This window comes from Microtus ochrogaster, chromosome 16 (assembly GCF_000317375.1).
Source record: "Microtus ochrogaster isolate Prairie Vole_2 chromosome 16, MicOch1.0, whole genome shotgun sequence".
Classification (NCBI taxonomy): Eukaryota; Metazoa; Chordata; class Mammalia; order Rodentia; family Cricetidae; genus Microtus; species Microtus ochrogaster.
Genome location: NC_022018.1, coordinates 48,654,520 through 48,675,610, shown reverse-complemented (window position 1 = coordinate 48,675,610; position 21,091 = coordinate 48,654,520). Strand labels below are relative to the sequence as shown.

The 21,091-nt window shown below is 42.8% G+C and overlaps 1 protein-coding gene across 2 annotated transcripts in view; it reads right to left on the bottom strand.

Annotated features, from left to right (window-relative positions):
* Window positions 1–21,091, bottom strand: part of Jarid2 (jumonji and AT-rich interaction domain containing 2) — a 187,551-nt gene that overhangs the window by 23,945 nt on the left and 142,515 nt on the right. For both annotated transcript variants that reach the window (XM_005355099.3, XM_013349110.2), the window contains 2 exons: window positions 18,047–18,223; window positions 7,039–7,274 (listed from right to left, as the gene is read on the bottom strand). In XM_005355099.3, coding sequence (XP_005355156.1) covers window positions 7,039–7,274; window positions 18,047–18,223 — 413 coding nt within the window. The remainder of the gene's footprint in view (window positions 1–7,038; window positions 7,275–18,046; window positions 18,224–21,091) is intronic.

The window sequence follows — 21,091 nt, the reverse complement described above, 5'->3', positions numbered from 1 at the left end:
TTTTTTTTGGGGGGGGGGGATTCTCTATGGTACAGAATCCAGTCAGATCTGTTTTCTACAAATGCCAGAAATGATGTGAAAACAAATGCTTGGTGTGACTTGGCTTATGAGCCTACCCATACTTGCTCATGGAGCTCCCCCAGCTTTTGGGGTGAAGTGGGACACCGATGAGTTAGGTGCCAATATACAAGGCTGGAAGAAGGTTCTGTTGATAAGTGCTTACCATGTAGGCATGAAACACTAAGATCAACTCTAGCATGCATGAAAACAGCTAAGCATGGCAACACACAGTTGAGTCCCAATATAGGGAGACAGAGATAGGCATATCCCTGGCACTTGCTGGTTAGTCAGCCTAGAGAAATCATGAGCCTAGATTCAATGGAAGACTGTCTCAGTTAACGAGATGGACAGCTCCTGAGGCAGTTTGGGTTTGTTCTCTGGTCTATGCACAGTAACACGCACGGACGGACGGATGGACAGAGCGAGCAAGGGATGAGATCAAGAACAAGGTTCTACTAACTTGAAGGAAGAGGTATGGAGATACCTTTATTTAGTTCACCTTAGTTTTATCAAATGAATCTATTGATTAAATGCCCAAATGAAAAACATTAAGATAATTAGTAAGTGGATTTAGTTGATCTGTATCTCCAACATGAAGGACACTGAGACACTCAGCTAGGCACAGACAGTAGGCAAGCAGGTCTCTGGAATGGTGCCATATGCGCTGGAGATGGTAGAGAAATACATGCTATACAGGCTTCCCTGCCCCTGCATTATTGGGGGCACAGCCTGTCTCACCCTTACACAAGCAATACAATAAAGCTAGTCTCTTCCTGAAGATGAAGACTTTCTGTCAAAAGCCCAGCCTCAGATCAGTATTTCTCTAGCTTGGAAACCCTGAAAATTCTTGAGAACAAAGTGAATACTTTTGATGATTAATAGAAGTTCCACAGCCACTGGCCATGCATCAAATCTGTGAGGATGCTAAAAGAATCCATATTCAGAAGACCTAGATAGCGTAGTATCGCCACAAGTCCTTTAGCCCAGCCTGTCAGAGGGCATGGCACGAAAGCAAGGTTCTCTGTGGCCCACATCAAATAAAGATGACGATTCTTGGACACCTGGCTCCTTGCCAAATTATTTATAGACATTCAGTGTGCTGCAATTCCTTGTCACTGTCTTCCATGACAAAACACCACACTGTTGGGGGATGAAACGCTAGACTGTTGCCAAAATTACAGTCGACCACTAAAATGATGTGAATCTATTTCACCTGCTTTCTCAGATTAGGAGTCCCCACAAATACAATGCGTTCATGTCTGTCTCCTAGAGCCAGAACAATTCGTTCTAATGGACGAAGAAATAAACTAAAGCAGCAGTCCTCAACTATAACCCTGCCCCTCATACAAATCTTCTCAGTGGTGGCCACAACACAGCTGGCAAGCTAAGCCAGCAACCAAGCCATCTCACAAACTTGCTGAAGAATTTACAGAAACCTCAACAAGTTGAGATGGGCTCTTCTGCTGAAAAGGCTTGGAGCCGACAAACTGAACACAGCGACACCTCCTTCACAGCGTGTGCTCATCACTCAGAAGTCAGCGCCTCAAAAACAAAACCCCAGGGAAACGAGGAGCTGTAACACCAGTGATGTTCTACCACCCTCGGATCTACAGCGCATTTGACTTTCAGAACAAAAGACAACCTCAGTCACTGAAATGACATCAGCAAGGGAAACCACGAGCCGCAGCTGTGATGTCCTATGGTGGTGTGGATGCAAGGGAATGTGCCTCATTTGCTGGAAGGGTAGCACAGGAGTGCTGCAGCAGGACCCTCCAAGGCACAACATAAAAAAGAAAAGAGAACGGCTTTCTACAGTAGTTATAGTGGAGATTCTAGGAATGCAGTGCCACCCACAAACCAGCTCTGCAGGAAATGGGTTTGTGAATTGTTCTGGGCCCACCTGCATCTCCAGAGACCACAGAGACAGCCAGAAAGTATTTGCAAAAGGTTGTTTAGGTCCGGTCCCCCACCACCACCACATCCCCCCTCCCCCCCAATTTCAAAACCCAAGGAGTTCAACTATTCCTCTTTGTCTGGTTTTTTTCTTTAGAGTTTTTTAGAGACAGGAACCCCACCCACCCCCAGTGATTTAATAAACTTTGGTGAACAGGAAGGACTTGTACTTACAAGGCAGACCAGAAAATAGATGTTTGGGGATAAGTGAACCAAGATTTAATTAAGAGCCTTCATTCACCCAGGGTCATTATTGGCAAACTCTCATTCCCCACGAGAGGGAGCCAGTGAGCTTGACCAGGAGCACAGATTAAGTGGCGATGATTAAAAAGAACAAAACCGCACAACTACTTCAGACAGAGGAGACAAAGTCAAAGGTTAAGGAAGACCCAGGTTCTCGTGGCAGCCGCAGATGCCATCTACCACAGAGGCAACATGGAAACAGAAAGCTAAAAATGGAGCACACAGACACAAAAGCTGGGCAAAACTTCCTTATAGCACCCCACACAGAGATTGAATGGAATTACCCCAAAGACACGGGGGGGGGGGAGACAGGTGGCATTATTAAACATGTAGCCTTGTAGGAAAAAGTGTGTCATGAGGTTTTAGAAGATTAAGCCAGGCCCGTGGCTTGTTCGCTCTTCCTGCTCCTTGAGGATCTACCTCTCTAGCACCAAGTCTGCCTGTGTGTCATCATAATTCCCACTATGCCAATTTTAAGACTAGCTCAGTTAAGTGTATTCCTTTTAAGAGATGTCATAGTCATGGTGTCTCTTCACAGCAATAGAAAACCTAAGATACTCAGATTTCATTCTCTGGAGCTTATTCCCAATTCACATTTTTTATCCTTTGGCCTCTGCAGATCTTCTGGACAAGGTCATGTCCTCTCTATACACTTACACAAGAGGTGTCTTGTGGCCAAGCATGTCATATATCCTTCCAAGAGTGTCTGGTGGCTGCCCAGGAAGACCTGTAACATCCTTCTCAGTATTACAGATTAACCTCAGTGTAAAGAGTAAGACATATTTGGTGTGTGCCAGTAATTCATATTCCAGACTACTGGCCACATTCAACCAGGAACTTCACTGACTCTCTTGGAAAGCTAGGATTTCAGAACACTTTCTGAGAAGCAGGTCATGTCAGCGTTCAGGGAGCGAGGTAGGAGGCCTGTCACACATTCAAGGGCATATACAGCAAGACCCTATCTCAAAATAAAAGGAAATAATCTCTCTCCTGATAGCCCCAATCTTTTGGGAATTCCACAACAGCTGGCATCTGTTACTGTGTTTAACTGGAAGCCTTATTTCAGAATAACAAATGTCAAACATCTACAACGCAATCCACCAGTTCCAGAGGCTTGGGATGAGATTAGAGTGGAATGCTGGCCACAGACCCTGCATACCAAGACAAAGAAATGCAAAAGTGTTGTGTGTGTTCATGTATGCTAAATCTCAGGATCCAGGGCCTTGAAGCCCAAGGACTGCACCGTCTACCATTACTCCTTAGTCCAAGAATAAGAACAGGGTCTGTGAGAGCAAGCAGAGCAAAGCTGCTGCCAGCAACACCCCATGCAAATCAGTCAGTCCACCCACAGACTTTTCCTACAGTTAAATCTAAAGCTAAAGGTCGGAGTATCCTTCAGGCATGTGAGTGTCATCATATCTATCAATTAAAAAGGGATCTACAATTTGCTTTTATTGGCCTCATTTTCAGAGCATTCAACTAACAAGATCAGAAGATCACCCACTAAGCACCAGGAAGGCAAAGATCACATTCTCAAGGGCACAGTGGAGATCAGGATCACAACAAAATCAGAACTAGAAGGCCTCTGACTGATTCTGGACGTAGGAAAGACTCCCAAGAAGCCAAGGCTGGCAGCACTCAAGTTCCAGCAACTCACTCAATTGTGCTCTCTGTGGTGGTTTGACTGAAAATGGCCCCATGCATGTTTGAAGGCAAGGATTAGGAAATGTGACTTTGCTGGAGTGGGTTTGACAGTGGGGTGGGCTGTGAAACAGCAAAAGCCCATGCCAGGCCCAAATGCCATCTATCTAAAAACAGGATGTAGCTCTCAGTTAAGTCCCCAGCAGCAAATACCTGGCGGCCATCATGCTCCCTACGGTGATGATGATGGCCTAAGCAGAAGCTGTAAGCAAGCCCCCAATTAAATGTTTTCTTTAATAAAAGAAAAAATACATGGTGTCTACTGTCCCAGCAACAGAACATGAACTAAGACAGCCTCCCATCAACATTCTAGATGGGATCAGGTAGCATGCACCCACCATGGACAAAGACAACCCAGCCCCCCTCCAAACTTCCCACTCCCCCAGACTAATTACTGTTGCGTTATGGAGTGCTGAAGAAGAGCTGTGACTGAGATGAGCAACAATGATCCTAGGCAAATGTAAGCCACATACCCCTTGATTAAATGTCACCAGCATGAATCTTTGGACAAAAGTAAATAATCTGGAGATGCAGCTCAAATACGACTAACTAACTCAATAACTAACTATTCTTAATAAGACCTGTGGTTAAGAATACTGGCTACAGCCCGGCGGTGGTGGCACATGCCTTTAATCCCAGCACTTGGGAGGCAGAGGCAGGTGGATCTCTGTGAGTTCGAGGCCAGCCTGGTCTACAGAGCTAGTTCCAGGACAGGAACCAAAAAGCTACGGAGAAACCCTGTCTCAAAAAATAAATTAAAAAAAAAAAGGATACTGGCTACTCTTCCAGATGACCTGGGTTCAATTACCAGCAGCCACGGGGCAGTTCACAACTGGCTGTGCCTCTAGTTCCATGGGAACCCTCACACAGACTCACATGCACGCAAAATGCAAATTCACATAAAATAAAGTTTTAAAAAGATCACCTGCTTTATGTAATAGTGTAAAAATTTTACCATAACCAGACTAGAAAATAATCCATTTACGTGACTGCTTGATAAGAAAGCATAGCTGTTCCGACTATGGTCAATCCCCGTCTAATCTCGACTAAGTACAGTTCAACCTGAATAGGTACAACTGGATATGGGCACCTGGATGTTTAGAAAATGCATTCCAGGGAATACATAGGATTCAGCCTGTTTGTCTCTGTATCTCTATCTCTACATCCTTCTTCCACTCTGTATCACAAGCAGAAACATGGAACTGAGCTCGGCTCCAGCTCCTTTAAACCAGCAGTAGTGGGAGTGGGCGGTAGCTGATGCACCACTGAAACAAACTAGAGCGGGCCCACCTTGTGTTGTGAGCCTTAGGAATGCAAACATCAGGACCCCGTGTTTAGGAGACAGCCCCAGCTACTGACAGAGCAATTCCATAACCAGGCTCAGCTGCCATCTCTGGAGAAAGATGATGTCTTTGTTTCATAAACCAGAGCCACTACTGACATCATGGTAAAATTACTTGTTCTTTAATGAGGCTTCAAAAGACTTAGAACGGTGGTTCCTCATAATATGGGAACCCCCAATCGTAAAATTCTTTGATTTTATTTCATAACTGTAATTGTATCAGTTATGAGTCATAACTATCTGATGTGGACGATATCTGATATATGACCCCAAAGAGGGTCATGACCCACAGGTTGAGGACCACTGACTTAGAAGAATGGGGTCTTGATAAGACATAGAAACGTAAAGTGGCCATGTTCACCACTTCAAACGAACACCTAAATGCTTGAAAAGTAAAGATCAAGACAAAATAAAATACTCTGTGTGTGTGTGTGTGTACGCGCGTGCGAGGGGATGGGGTGGGGGCACGTGTGCATACATGCATTCGCACTTACTTGTATAAGCCTGTACAGCTCTATAAATGAATATACTCATTCACATTCAGGGACATATACTATGAACTAGTTACTGAGACCACAATTTGGAATACAGCCCGTAAAGAAATCTCTCCTGTCCCCTCACTACCCTGCTATGAACCCATCTTTAGAAATCACAGTCCTGGGGAAATTGCAATTCTGCCAAGATTACTGGGAAAGGGAAGCCATCAATGGACTGTGATCCCCTAGGACTCATCAACCCTACCATGGTTAGATGCATGAGGAGCCAATTGTTTGTTATCTGTTTTAGAATAGCTAGCCCAGTCCTTCTGATGTGCCCCAATGGATCTGCCTGTATGACTATACTCCCTGCCTCCCAGAGCTGTTGAGAAAATATGGACAGGAAAATTTCCATAGAATAGTAATGGCCCACGATGCAGGTCTTAAGAGTTACCCAAGACAATCTTGTTATTCAATCTTGTTAAAACAGAACCTTCACAGCCAAGCATATCTCACCCAACGTAGATGGTTCAGCAGTGTGCCTGCCTCCCTGCCTGCCTGCCTACTCAAGACACCTGCTGCAAGTCCTGGCCGAGAACAAGAGAGCAGGTGAGATGGGTCGACAGGTAAAGACTCTGGCATCTGATGAGTGGAGTTTTATCTCTAGGACACAGATGTTGGAAGGAGAGACCCGACTACCGAATGCCATCCTCTCACCTCCATAGAAAAGCTCTGCTGCACACAAGAACACAAACACCAATGATTAGATGTGCTAAATATAAACCTTATAAGAAAATTTAAAAACAAAAGCAAGCAAGAAAATGGACCACAATCATCCCAGACAAGCCTGTACCATCTCTAGGTTTATTTTAACACCAAACTCAAGCCTCTAGAGCTAAAATGAGAAAGACAATGGTGTCCCCCCATTTGTACCTGGTGGAGCACTTAGACAAAAGGAACATTAAGAGCACAAGCTACATTTCTCCACTCCCCGTGGATTCTAATATCCTACCATGGAAGCTCAATCTTACTGTGTGAGCAAAAGGCATCCGGTTAGGGTTGGGGTTAGATCCAGGAGGGAAAAGATCCACAAGTCCCACCTAGATCTTCGTAAGGTGAAGAGACGCACTTTGGTGAAGAGAAACTATCCCTGTCCACCTGTGTGGCGAGTCTTACTTCTCTAGCTTCTTTAGCCTGACTTCACTTTGTGAGCGAACTGAGCATTAACTGGTAGACCAGAAAGCTCCTCACAAGGAGGGTTACCTGTTTCCGTAAGTCCTGAGCCGACCGATGCAGAGGGGGAGGTTGGTGGTTGGCAGGAAGCCCCTTGGCCAAGGAGCCTGCAGAGGGGGTGGCTGAGGGCTGGGCCACTGAAGCCTGCTCCCTTCGGCTGTCTGCCCTGTGGTCGATGTGCTTCTCCTTCCCGGGAGTGGCCTCCTTGCTTTTGTGTTTTTGAGTGGGTTCTTTCTCCCGTGTTGACCTGTTGGAGCCATTGAAGACTAGAAAAGGGAGAGAGGGGAAAATGAAGTTATTGTCTTGAGTGGATAACTATTCAAAAATTCTCCAGTGAAATGGCCAGCACCCAAAAAGTATCTGAAAGGAGAGAAAACTGATTAAAAACGCTTTAGAAAATATTAAGGAAGAATTCCTGTAGCTTAAAACTCTTGTTTTTTAATCCATTAAAATAATCTCACTAATGTAGGTAATTAGTCATAATAGCTTGTACCCAAAATCCTAACACTCAGGAAGCCAATGCAGAACTACCCTAATAACTTCAAGACCTCTCTGGGCTACACAGTGAGTTCTGGGCCAGCCTGACCTACAGAGTTTGACTGTCTCAAACAAAAATAGTTACACAGTTATAAACAGTTAATAGTTAAAGACTAAAAACTAGAAAAATTTATTCAGACTATCAATGCTGTAATGTGCTAAATTTCCTCAGGTTACAGGGGGACTGTGCTGTGTGAAGCCCCATGCAAACAGAATGTTATTATTAGAAAGACAGTGTACTGGCTGCAATTGACCTACTGACCTTCATAGCTAGCATCCCTTTAGTGCGGAGGAGCTGGCAGGGTCTAGGCTCTCATCATCACTCCTAGTATCCCCAAACAAGACTGGATAGTATACATCACTAGCCTATAGCACATCACTAGCCTGGGAGTGACCCAAATCAATATTCAAAGTGCATTTACTACTTAATACAACTTGCTTTATAATACAAAAAGAAAATCAATTAAGGTATGTGAAGTCACTAATGTCAGGGACCATCTGTATGTAGTCACAGTCCAAGACCACCTGAAGATATCAAGAAACACTGAATGAAATTTAAAGGCACACATACACTGTGCAACTGGATGGGTAAGGCATGCAGTTGCAGTTGCTTTTATGACCTCCAGGTGGATAACTGGGGAGCTGGAGTTGTAAGCAAGCCCTATTCATTACTAAATCCAGAACCAGCAACTATATCCCTGAATAAGCCACACCGATGTTGACTCTTTGGACTGTTCCCTACTTAGAATTTCTTGATTAAGTTATTATTTAACTATACTCTTTTGTTTTGTTTTGTTTTTCGAGACAGGGTTTCTCTGTGGCTTTGGAGCCTGTCCTGGCACTAGCTCTGTAGACCAGGTTGGTCTCGAACTCACAGAGATCTGCCTGCCTCTGCCTCCCGAGTGCTGGGATTAAAGGCGTACGCCACCATTGCCCGGCTTTAACTATACTCTTAGTAGCAATTTAGAACATAGAAATATGTAACTTAATATGCTTTCAACTATCAAGTAAGATCTTTAGAATCATGAATCTGCTTCCTGAACTCTAAAAGCTAAGAATGTTATCAGCTAGCCCTTGGAATCTAGAGATGGCCTGACATCCTCACCAATGTGCCGAGAGGATTTTTATTTATCTTTTAAAGGTAGAGTTTCATTGTAAAGTTCTTGGTGACTTTGAAATCACTATGTAGACCACGCTGGTCTTGAGCTCACAGAGATCTGCCTTCCTCTGCCACCCACAAATTCCAATTGAAAGGAAAAAGCCCCACTGAAGGTATCTTTTGTACTGTAATTCAAAGGGTCACTGTAACAGACTTGCCCCCATTAGAGGGTATCTCAGGTAGTATAAAGACCTGGGCAAGGAGCTAAAGAGAGCAGCCAATTTTCCTCCACCAGTCCCTCACAAAACCTGGAGAGCACCTGTCTCCACACCGGCCGGCAGAGTGGAGAGCCTTTGATGCTGCTGCTCGCGTCTCCACACCTCTGACCTGCAAATACTTCCTTCTTTTGTCCCTGGAAAAAGGTGTGTGGACTAGGCTAACCTCGGACTCATTTGCCCACCTTAAAAGCACATGTCACCATATTTAGCTTACAATTTTTGGGTGCTAACTCTGCCTTTAAACTGCAAAGTTTAGAAAGCTCTCCCAAACATAAATATTGGAGATTGCTTCATCTGATTTTTTCCCCTCCTCCAACCTATAAAGGTGGATAATAAAATTATGTTTATGGTATAACATGATGTGACACACAGCTCTATGAAATGTTAAGCTAACGAATATGTTCCATATTCCCAAATATGCACTGACTTTGTAAAAAACATTCATTTTTGATCTTCTTTCTATGGGTACAGAATTGAGCACTATTAACTGAAGTCATATTCACACAAATAGCTCTCCGTGGCACATAAAATTTTCAAAATTAAAATAATCTGAACTTCCTCCTAAGTCTTTTCCTCATTTAATTGTTCAGATGTAACTCTTCTTTTGCATAGGATCTCTCTCCTATCTGGGTTAACTGTGAGCATCAATCTCAAAGGTTCTTCCAGGACCAGCAATTATATACTCAAAACAAATTTTAGACACTGAAATAAAGATGGTGTCTCATTGCTTCTCTGTTACACTAGATGCAGGGGAAATGGAGCAGCTATAATGTCTGCATTTACTCTAAGTGTAAGTAACTAGTCACTGTCAGAAACCATCAATCACACCCCCACATCTGCAGCCTGGGTCTGCCTGGAACAAATGAAGAGCATCGTCTCTGAGAAGTCAATTAAGAAGGTACATGAATCCAGGCAATTCTTGACTGGATTTTTGACTAATTCCTCAGTAATTTCATACAGCAAAGAACATGGCTCCAATATTCTGAACTGCTTTCTTACTTCTCCTAAGAAAGACAATTCACAGTCCACCCTGCTTCTGAGCACTAGTTTTATAGTCATTAATTTTATTCGAAGAGAGAGTGAAACAAAACTATTCTCTAGATTTATCCTATCATTCTTGGCTCTGATATTTATTATTGGGCGAGTGAGCTGACCCTTGGTTTCCTCATTTGTAGACTGAGGCTAACAGACAGCCACTGAAGATTTAAAGGGGCCGTCTTAGGGAACTTCATCAGCATACCCCGACTCAGTGTGTTCTAGCCTCCTTTCTTTCATTGCTGGTAGAGGGCAGTTGGCCTGAGCAAGACCCATCACAACATGTGACCACTGAGGTTCATTAAATATGACACCTTTACCGTTTGCCTGCCAAATACCCCCAGCTCCCACCCCACTTACTATGGATCTAGATAAAGCTTAGCACAGCCACCACTGGTCCCCCTATGTTACTCAATTTGCCCCTAGCATTGCTACTGGCTAGCTTGTCACCTGTCCAAGAATCCATGCTCTCATGTAAACACGAGGGGACAGGAGTGTTTATCTACTAATGCAATGACAATTCAGGGAAAAATGGGTTAACTGACAAGCAGCATACAGTCCTTTGCTAAAGAATCATGCCAGCAAACAGTTCTAAGCTGTGGACATCAAGTATGCCTTCCTGACCTAAAAAAGGAAGGTCCTTCACCACCACTGCCTGTATCTGAAAAGGAGAGAGGTACAACCCTCTGGTTCCAATGGAATGGACTTGGAGGACTTTCAACTACTAATCCTCCTTCCCAGGAAAACACTGGAAAGCAAAGATCTGGAACCAGAGCCGAGCTGTGCAATACTGGCTGCAGCGGGTGGTGAGGGAGGCCAGTGCTATCAATGCAGTTGAACAAACCAGCTGCTCTGCAAACTGCAGCAGCGTGCCTGCGAAGGAGTATTCTAATAAGATGTCCTAGGAAAGAGAAATGAAACAAACTGATTTGCAAACAAAAGATGCTTTTCAAATGAATCTGGCTGTAATGATCCTGCAATTTTATAGAGCAATATACCCCAATGGCAAACATACCCAAAAAGTCACATCGTGTGTTAAATGGGGAGAAAAGGGGAGGGAATGATTGGAGAAAGCCGATAAAGGCAAGGACAAGGTATATTTTGTGCTCGACAGCTCATTAATTTTAAGTGTCGTGGGAACCTGCCAGTTTTATTCCTCCAAGTAATTATCTTTTGTCTTAATTTGTAAGATTTTCAAGAAAGGAAGAGAAGGAAAAGAAAGGTTTAAAAAATAAACCACTTCCCATTCTGTGAGCATGAGACAGAAAGGCATCAATGTATAGAAGCTCACTACAGACCATCCCCAATTAAAAGAAATAATTGGACTAGCTTCTTTAAGCATCCATCACAGCGAGCCATATTAGGAACCTGTATTGTCCTCAGATACAAATAGCTTGACATAATGAACAGAGACTGATATATTGATTTATATACACTTACTCTGAAAGTTAAATGCTCTATGGGGAAGTGTTTTCACACCATAATAAACAAAATCTGTAAATCCTAAGCCTGATATTTTCATTGAAGGTCACTTCATTCTTGAAAGGGAAAGATTTCCTTCCAACTAGGCGTGAAAAAGACACAGGCAAGAGAAGTTTCTTTAGTAATGTCTTTTACTGCAATTATGTGAGGTGGAAAGCTACATTTCCATGGAGAAATTCACATTTAAAGCTCCCAAGAGTCCAACATGAATGATGCTGTCCATGAGCTCTGTGCACACACTGAGATGTGCACAGGCTTAAGGCAAACCTATGAAGGAATGCCCAAAACCCTCACATACTCTGGCTGAACAACACTTGTCCCCGATTCCCTAAGGACAAACCAGCTGCCTCTCATCTGTCTTCCAAGTCTTGCTCAAGTATTTTCCATCAAATGTATAATTTGTTGTGTGTTCTTCAGAGGACACTATGCAAATATAACACGGGTGATCTTTATGAAAACTCTTGTTACAATGGCAAAAAGGCACATCTGACAAAAAATCAATTCGTTTTAAAGAGAGTTGACAAAGCCAGCAACCTAGTCTCACACCCTGTCTTGCTTCATTACTCCTAATAAACAGGACAAATGCCAAGAGCAAGGAATTACTGGGTAAATGCAGTAATAAAAGAAGTCCCTGGCATTTGATAGAAGTTCTTCCACATTTTGAGCATACTCCCTGTCTCACTTGAGAGCTATTCCAAAAACTTGCCCTGCTCATAGAAAAGCACCAGGCAGCAGTCAAGAACTTCAAGACAGAACAGACACAACAGTCAAACTAACAAGAACAGCACTCGGGAGGCAGAGGCAGGCGGATCTCTGTGAGTTCGAGACCAGCCTGGTCTACAGAGCTAGTGCCAGGACAGGCTCCAAAGCCACAGAGAAACCCTGTCTCGAAAAACCAAAAAAAAAAAAAAAAACCCCTAATAAGAACATTGTCTAATACCATCCCTCTAGAAGAGGGCTTAGGGAGACAAAGGAATCATTGTAGGGTAAAAATTAAGAATGCACTATAGAAAGGAAAAGAGATCCACCAGTTTCTGATAGCAAGCCAGGCATTTAAATGTAAGCTTCATGTTATTACAAGCTGTCCGGACTTGAACAAGGCACAGGCTCCATCAACTGGCTGGTATTAAAGCCTTGTTACTATACAAAGGCTGGCTTCCCTGGAGCCAATTCAACTTTATAGAGCTTCTATTGTCTGAAGACAATGGGATGTCTGCTAACTGGTGCCAACATTTCAGGAGGATTTTACTGTGTGGGTACTCTACCCTGGTTTGACCTGGGCCGAAACAGCTCAGTAACTCAGTAGAGCATCATGGCTTAGAGCAGGAAGTGTAGGAAGAACAGTTCAAGTTCCTTTATGCATTCTGAGAACCATCACCAAGCCAAACTCACCAGTTAGTACCTTCAACACTCTCTGAGTAATTAGCTCAAGCATCTTAATCAAGTTCTATAGATTTGCTGTGTCTGCAAAACCAGACTGGGATTCTGTCTTACTCAGATGTACGTGAGAAAAATGTAAGAGGAGAAAAATGTGTGCAGATAGTTTGTTTTGGATTATCCTTCCTCACACAGCAGATAAGGGCATGGTATGCAGCTCTGACTGGCCAGCAACTTGCAAAAATACTCTTAAGATAAATGGTCCCTGAAAAATGGTTACCTGATTCTCTTCAACACAAACAGAACACTGATAACATTATGACTAGGTAACTAATATCCACAACATTCCAGAAGGACCATGGGTAAAAATTGCTAGACAAAGGGATTCCCATACTTCACTTAAGAAAAGAGCAAACATGGATTATTCACAGAGGGATGGAGCATTAAATTGTACAGAATAAATGATCAGCAATTTTGCAGTTTCGTGGGGAGGGGGGCACTATGGAATTCTGTATCCCAAAGGGCAATCAAATCTAAAGTAAATGTTAGTTCCTCGGGAAGCTGAGGATAGGGAACCTGAAATGACCCTATCCTATAGCCATATTAATGAATATCTTGCATATCACCATAGAACCTTCATCTGGCGATGGATGGAGATAGAGACAGAGACCCACACTGGAGTACCGAACTGAGCTCCCAAGGTCCCAATGAGGAGCAGAAGGAGGGATAACATGAGCAAGGAAGTCAGGACCACGAGGGGTGCACCCACCCACTGAGACAGTGGGGTTGATCTATTGGGAGCTCACCCTTTGGACTGTGACTGAAAAAGCATGGGATAAAACAGGACTCTCTGAACATGGCAGGCAATGAGGGCTGATGAGAAGCCAAGGACAATAGAACGGGGTTTTGATCCTACTTCATGTTCTGGCTTCGTGGGAGCCTAGCCAGTTTGGATGTTCACCTTCCTAGACCTGGATGGAGGGGGGGAGGACCTTGGACTTTCCACAGGGCAGGGAACCCTGACTGCTCTTCGGACTGGAGAAGGAGGGGGAGAGGAGGAGGGGGAGGGAAATGGGAGGCTGGGAGGAGGCGAAAATTTTTTCAATAAAAAATTTAAAAACAAAACAAAAAAAAAAAAAAGAATTCCAGCTCACCTTTGAACTTGAATGAACAATCACAACATACTATGATAAAGACCCTGAAATGTGGGTTTACTCTGTTAATAAGGCCCATTATAATGGTCAAGGGAAATCATCAACTTCAGAATAAAAATACAAACCTACGGTGTGAAAAGTTTGAAAATGCAGTTTGGCAAAAACTTAAGTCATTCTTATAAAGGAGATGTGCAAAGAGAATCAGGAGTCCAAGGTCAGCCTCAGCTTGGAAGCTCATAGAAATCCCGACCTGTTATACTACAGTGGTAACTTTGTACAAGGAATGCCAGGTCCATAATTCCACTGGCTCTAGGAACCAAAGTTTGGCTCAGGCATTTTTGGATCAAGCTACATGTCCAGGAGTACAGGAAGTAGCATTGTACAATAAAGATCCCAGCACCAGACCCAAGTAGGGTCAGTCTCAAAGCCCTGAACTATACATATACACACATACATGCATATATACGCACAAATACCTTAATTAGGTACTGACCACAGTCTTATTTGTTTGGGACTGGGTTGGACCAGGGCTGAGAGGGCTGGTGGCAGCAGCAATCAAAGACAGATTTCTTGTGTCAGGCTACTGTGGACTAGAACAAATTCAGCCTCCTAGACCACCAAGGCTATTCATAACTCAAGGCCAATTTCTGGATGCAATGTATGTGAATGTATTTGGTTTCATCTAGAAACTTGCCCAGATGAACTGGAGAAGCTGATAGGAGCAGAAGGCAGAACCTAGCCCAGGTACAGCTTGTGATCACTACGGACCCTGCTCAGGACACTGGCAGTCACTGTTTGTTAAGTGCAAAACTTCCACTAGACCTGTGGGACTCTGTCCAGCTGGTCCGCGGGTGTGCACTTTAAGTTGCTGAATGGACCAGAGGAATATGAACTTTAGACAAGGAGAAGAAACTGGGATAAGTGGCCGGACTTGTAGGAGAGCTACACAAAGCAGCTCACAAAGCAGCTGTGGTGAGGTGGAAAACGTCAGCACTCAGTACAGTTGATTCTCAGATAACCCTCAGCATATACCAAGCATTTGAGGCACATGAACTTTCTAGAATTCTCCTAGCAAATCTAGGCATCCAGATATTTTTTCCAATTACAGGAAAAGTTACTGACAGTGCCAAATATGGCATGTACAACCAGGTAAACTTCAAGAGACAGCTACAACCAGGTAAACTTCAAGAGACAGATAGGTGGAGCATCTCTTTGAGGAAAATTAAATCTATACCATAGAACATCTAGGATACAGCTTCAGAAGAGGCTTGGTTTCTAAAACATACTAATTACTATGCCAAGTGGCCTGTTAGGGGAGATGAACTTCATAACTCTAGAAACATTGCTGATCCTCTAAGATAAGCTCCAGCCTTACAATCCCCTTTTCTTTTCTTTTGATTGGGGGAAAGGGGGTCCAATGTGGAAGGATAGTCCCTTGCCTCAGTAGGAAAGGTGTGACTGCCATTGGGTAGAGGATTTCCTATGACCACTTTCAACTGAAGCAATAGGGTATTTTCCTGACTCTGCTCCTGGCAATCCCCTCCACCACTTCAGATGGAGGGGGCTCATGAGTGCTCGAATGTAATGACAACACATTAATGCAGAAAACTTCTGCAAATGATTATTTTTTGGCCGTGCACCCAGTGGGAACCCAAAAGCAATTAATTAAATAATTCCAGCTTGGATTCCAATGGCATGTTGTTTAAAAAGAGTCCTGAGAAATATCCCTCTTCAGAAAAAAAGATGTGCATAAAAAGGAATAAAAATCTTTCCTGTTCCTTCTAATTTTTTCTAAAGGAAATAGAAAACACACAAATAAGACAAAAACCATTTGAGTAACTAAACTAATGAACTTCCACCAAGTTATTCTGAAGGTCACAAAAGCCTGCAGATCATTCCAAACTCAATAAACCCTCAACTAGTCCACTTACCTACTAGTGATGAAACAAAAAGAGCAAAACAATTAGAAACACCTTTTAATATCTAAAAAAGTTCCAAATATAAACTCGTATGATACAAGTTTATTTAATATGTTTAGCAGTTTTATTGTGTTGTCTTATTTCAGAAGCTCTACGTGGGGATATTCAGAGATGCACTTCTCAAAGGGACGTCCCTGGGCTCGCTATTTGTTATTGTCACCATTGAGCTGCGATCCAAGGTTGAACTGTAATGCTGTCCAGCTCATTCCAGATTGTGTATTTTAATCAATAAGTCCATTTCGATTAGGATGGCGCTGCTTGTGGAAAAAAATGGGAGACATGTGTCATGTTTTCAGGAATAAGCTTCTATCAAGAGACAATTAAATCTTCCAGAATTTTAGTGTTCAGGTTTGTTTTTGTTTTCGTTTTTCAAGACAGGGTTTCTCTGTAGCTTTAGAGCCTGTCCTGGAACAAGCTCTTGTAGATCAGGCTGGCCTGGAACTCAGAGATCCACCTGCCTCTGCTAGGATTAAATATATGTGCCGCCACCACCACCACCCAGTTGTGTTCAGGTTCTTAATCTAAAAATGCTGATACACTCAGCTCAAGAAAAGGATGAAAAATGTGGTCACAACGAGATTCTCTTCTTTCCTGCCAGTTTCCAAGAGACCAAGTGCCCTGCCACCAAGCAGCCATGGAGACAGTCTCCAGGTGCATTTCCACAAAAACAAAGTCAGGAAGAAGCACTGCCTGTTTGGGCTCTAGACATTTCAAAATAACGCAGTAAAAGCTAAACTGTTCCAAAAAGTTTCTTTACTGCACTATGTACTTATCTCCCTGTGTCCCGGTGGGGTGACCTGTCCAGACATGACACAGGTTTTTCTGGGTTTTCTGACTTGTCTCAGCACTGCAGCATACAAAAGAGAGCTGAATACCAATCAGATAAGAGAACTAGACAAGTGTGGAAAGTAGCTTACTTACCCCAATTTGTCTCTTACCAAAAATCCCCCACCCCACCAAAAAACAAACAAACAAACAAAAACAAACAAACAAACAAAAAACCTGAGGCATCATCTGGCACACAGTAGAGACGATCTCCCCTAGCACCTTCCTAGCAGAGACCTAAGGAAGCAGGTACACATGCACACTGAAGGTGAACCAAGATCCTAGGACATGGAGATCATCTAACTCAATGTTTCAATTTCATAGAAAAGAAAAATGAAAAGGAGGCACCCTTTTCACCCATAAACTATTCTAAATCTAATGTGTTCAGGCAGTAAGAGAGCATATTCTAACCAAAGACCATTAACGAGCAAACGAACTAACGAACACGCATAGGCACATTTACCAAGAGCAATCTGAAGTTAAAAAACTGCGTCAGAAGAGGCATGCAGCAGGACACAGTATCATTCGGTATAGTGGAAAATCTAAGAAAATCCCATTGGTGGGATACCAAAGAGGGTAGCCTAGGAAACAGTGCTCTGCGAAGCTAATGAAATCTGGAGCTCTGCAGGTGTTCTCAGAAAAGAATCCGAATCTGAAAAAAACACCTTTGAAATCCAGTAGTATCAATCTTGAACATCTCTCTCAGCGCAGCAATTTAAAATTAGCAATCTCCTTATTCCTCGTACCTATCAGGGCATATGAAAGTCTTCTCACCCGCAGTCACAATTACACTCCCTAACACTTATACTCTTAAGACAGGAAGGCAGCGGGCTACCATCACATGCCCTGTACACACCCTCATCCAGGCACTTGAACCTGAATGCCAATGGAAAGGCAGCTCTCTCAATCAATAAGTCTCCATGTTGTCACCTAGAAGATGGACCAGTGGGTAAAAACATTTGCTAGTCCATGATTTAAAAGATGATCACAAAACTTTGGCATCTTATTGACAATCACTATTAATTGTTTCCTCTTCTGGTGGATAATCTGTACTTCATCTGGCAATTATAATCATTTCCACATAGAACGTCTTCGTTTTTTTTTTTTTAAACTAGAATACTTTTGAGCTATACTAAGTTCTTTGTCCACAAAGGGTCTGGTACTTAAATGCCCTGAAGAAATCTGGTTGATACCTACATTGACACCCTTCAAAATTTATTCTGAGCCTTCACACAAAGTCTGCTTACTACTACAGCCTAAATGATGACTTACCATGTCCATTGTGTACATGTTTATGGGTTTTTCCTTTCCTGGGGGTGGACTGGCACGAAGATGAAGCATTGTTGTTGGCTGTTTTGACATCTTCTGTCTCGTCATCATCTTCTTCGACATCCTCCTCGTCCTGAGAGCTTCCAAAATATACCATACTGCTGGGCAGCGCAGGAGAACCTGGTGGAATAAGACATGTAATACAGCTCATCAAACACCAATCTTGACCCTTCCAGAAAGAGGACTCCACAGGAGAGGTTTACAAAGTTAGTACCCTAACCACATGTGGATCACATAAAACAAAGCTAGTCATCGCTGCTAGCTGCTACCACTTTTAATTTATTTCCAAATACTCCCTAGGAAGTACAACTCCATCTGCCTTCTTTAGCAATTTCAAGCAAAACCCACAGAAGGGATTAATACCATTCATCAAGCACAGCAAATTAAAATTAAGAATCATATCTGCAACATTCCCACAGAAAACAAACCACAAACAACAGCAAGGAATGAATTACACAAGAAACTTGTGAGTAAAATGAAAACATCCACCCATGTTGTTGGGGGATTACTCTACAATTATTAATGGGGGAGGGAGAAGGAATTATTTTTTTCCAAGGTTACTTTCTTATTATCTTAATATAAAAGCCAGGTATAGATTACTCCCAACACATCAAGCACTTACAAACAAACTAGTCTGAGGTTATAATAGGATATGGTAATAGTAAAATAAATTCCTTGGACTGGAGAGATAGCTTAGTAATTAACAGCACTGGCTGCTATTCCAGAAGCTAGGTTCAATTCACAGCACCCACAGGGAAATACTTTCTGGTTCCAGGGGTTCAAGCTCCATAGGTGCCAAGTGGTGCACAGACATAAATGCATATGCATACACATATGCATACACATAAAAATAAACTCCAATAAAACACTCATAAAAGTGTGGGGTTAAAAACAAAGTGATTTACTCAAAAAATATTGCCATCTTAGCAATGAAATGAAAGCTGTTAACCCCACAGGAAGGTCACTCTCAAATACAAAAAGTCTACTTCTCCCTTACCAAGCAAAGCCAACCTAGAGGAAGATACAATTAAATCACTGTTACACTATCTGAAATCAGAGAGCAGAGGTAAGGACTTGGTTTCCCTCCCCATTAAACACCACCAAGTACCATAAGGAGTAATTTTAATAGTTCTTCTTATATACAACTTTCCTGTGTATGCCCCAAAAGGAAATCTCAAACATCCTCCCAGGGCTGGAATACAACTCAATCTCCAGCATACATATGGTGGCTGACAACACTGCCTAACTCCAGTTCTGAGGGATCTAGTTTCCGCTTCTGACCTCTAAGGTACCTACTGGAGAGTATTATTTTAAGGTCTATTGCTTTTGTTTATGCTGCATTTGTTTAACTCTGTGAAGCTGTGATTCTTTGCCTTTCTAAAACACCTAATGGTCTAATGACGAGTTGATGGCAAGTAGCGAAGCAGGAGCAAGGGTAGGTGGGCCTGGCTGGCAGAGAGTATATATAAATAGAAGAAACCAGGACAAGGAAAAGCAAAAGGACATGGACAGCCACCCAGCTACACAGCAAGCCATAGGGAAAGGTATACAAGCTGGGTGGTGGTGGGACATGACTCTAATCCCAGCACTCTCAAGAGGCAGAAGCAGGCATCTGCGTGAGTTCGAAGCCAACCTGGTCTACAAGAGTGAGTTCAAGGACCCCGCCTGGAAAAACCAAAGATTAAGATAATTAAAATGATTCCCAAACAGAAAAACACACAGTTAGGGGGTTGGTGTCTATTTCTTCCCCATAGTAGGATTCAAGCCCACTACAGCAATGACACTGGGAACAAGAGAGGCATTAAAAAGCTACTCTCAAGGTGGCCTCTTCTTGTTATGATTCAAGCAAACCCTCATTGGGGTGTTAACTAATAAGAGTTGCTAATTTATGACTAAAAATTATGTGCACTTTCCTTAACAACCACTCATTTGAAATGAAGGATGAAGGTGACCCTGTGGAGAATTAAAGGTGTGTGTATGGTCACAGTGAGAGGGGTTGCTGACGTTTTGTTTCTGTGTGCAACAAGGAAGTGGTTCATATTCGATGATGATAAGTAGTATTGTATTAAAATTACAGCACATTATTCTCTCCTGATAATTCAAGTGCACTGGCAAATATGTAAAAATTGAAGAGGAGGAGAAGGCAGAAGGAGGGATGGGAGAGGGAGGGGGAAATGGGAGGTGCACTCTGGATCAGACAGGAGGAACCAGAGTAAAGAATGCATCTGTGCTTTGCAGAAGCTGTATTTCATTACTTTTCAAAATTAGCTGGCAATGTCTCCACAATATTTACTGAAGTGCAAACCAAATGTTTTCATCTGGACAAAAATCAAACTGTGGTATGTTACAACCACAACAGAAATCATTTTAATCCAAAAGCTTGCTTTTTCTAATTTGGGCTTTGGTTTCTATAAAGTGGGATCCTTTTCCGTGAATTATGTACACAGACCCATCCCCTTCCTTGCCATTTTCTTCCCCTCACTCAACCAGTTCTTAATCTTCAAAAGCAAACAAAGCTTGCTCTGTTTTGGAAAGGACCTAGAGGGCTTCCTTTGCACACGGTCCTTTAGGTGGAGAGGAAGGGACTGGATTTTGACACAATTAACAAGGGATGTTCACTGAGTTGAAACCGTTTCTCGTGGTTCCACAAAATCAGAAGCTGTAGACAGCAGGAGCAGCTACAAACATTATTCCATGAATCCAATGACATACATGCCAGACTCGTTCTACACACTTCGACTTTTACATATACACTGAAACTCAAAGATAAAGGTTCTTTAAATGAACATAAGGCAACTACCAGAATGTTCAATCTCTGGTGGTCCTTCCAGGCCAGCTTGTACAATCCCAGGGGATGGGGGAGATGGGCATATATACCTATCTTCCACATGATAGTCTACAATCCCAGGAGATGGGGAGATGTGCATATATACCTCTTCCACATGCTAGTCTACAATCCCAGGGGATGGGGAGATGTGCATATATACC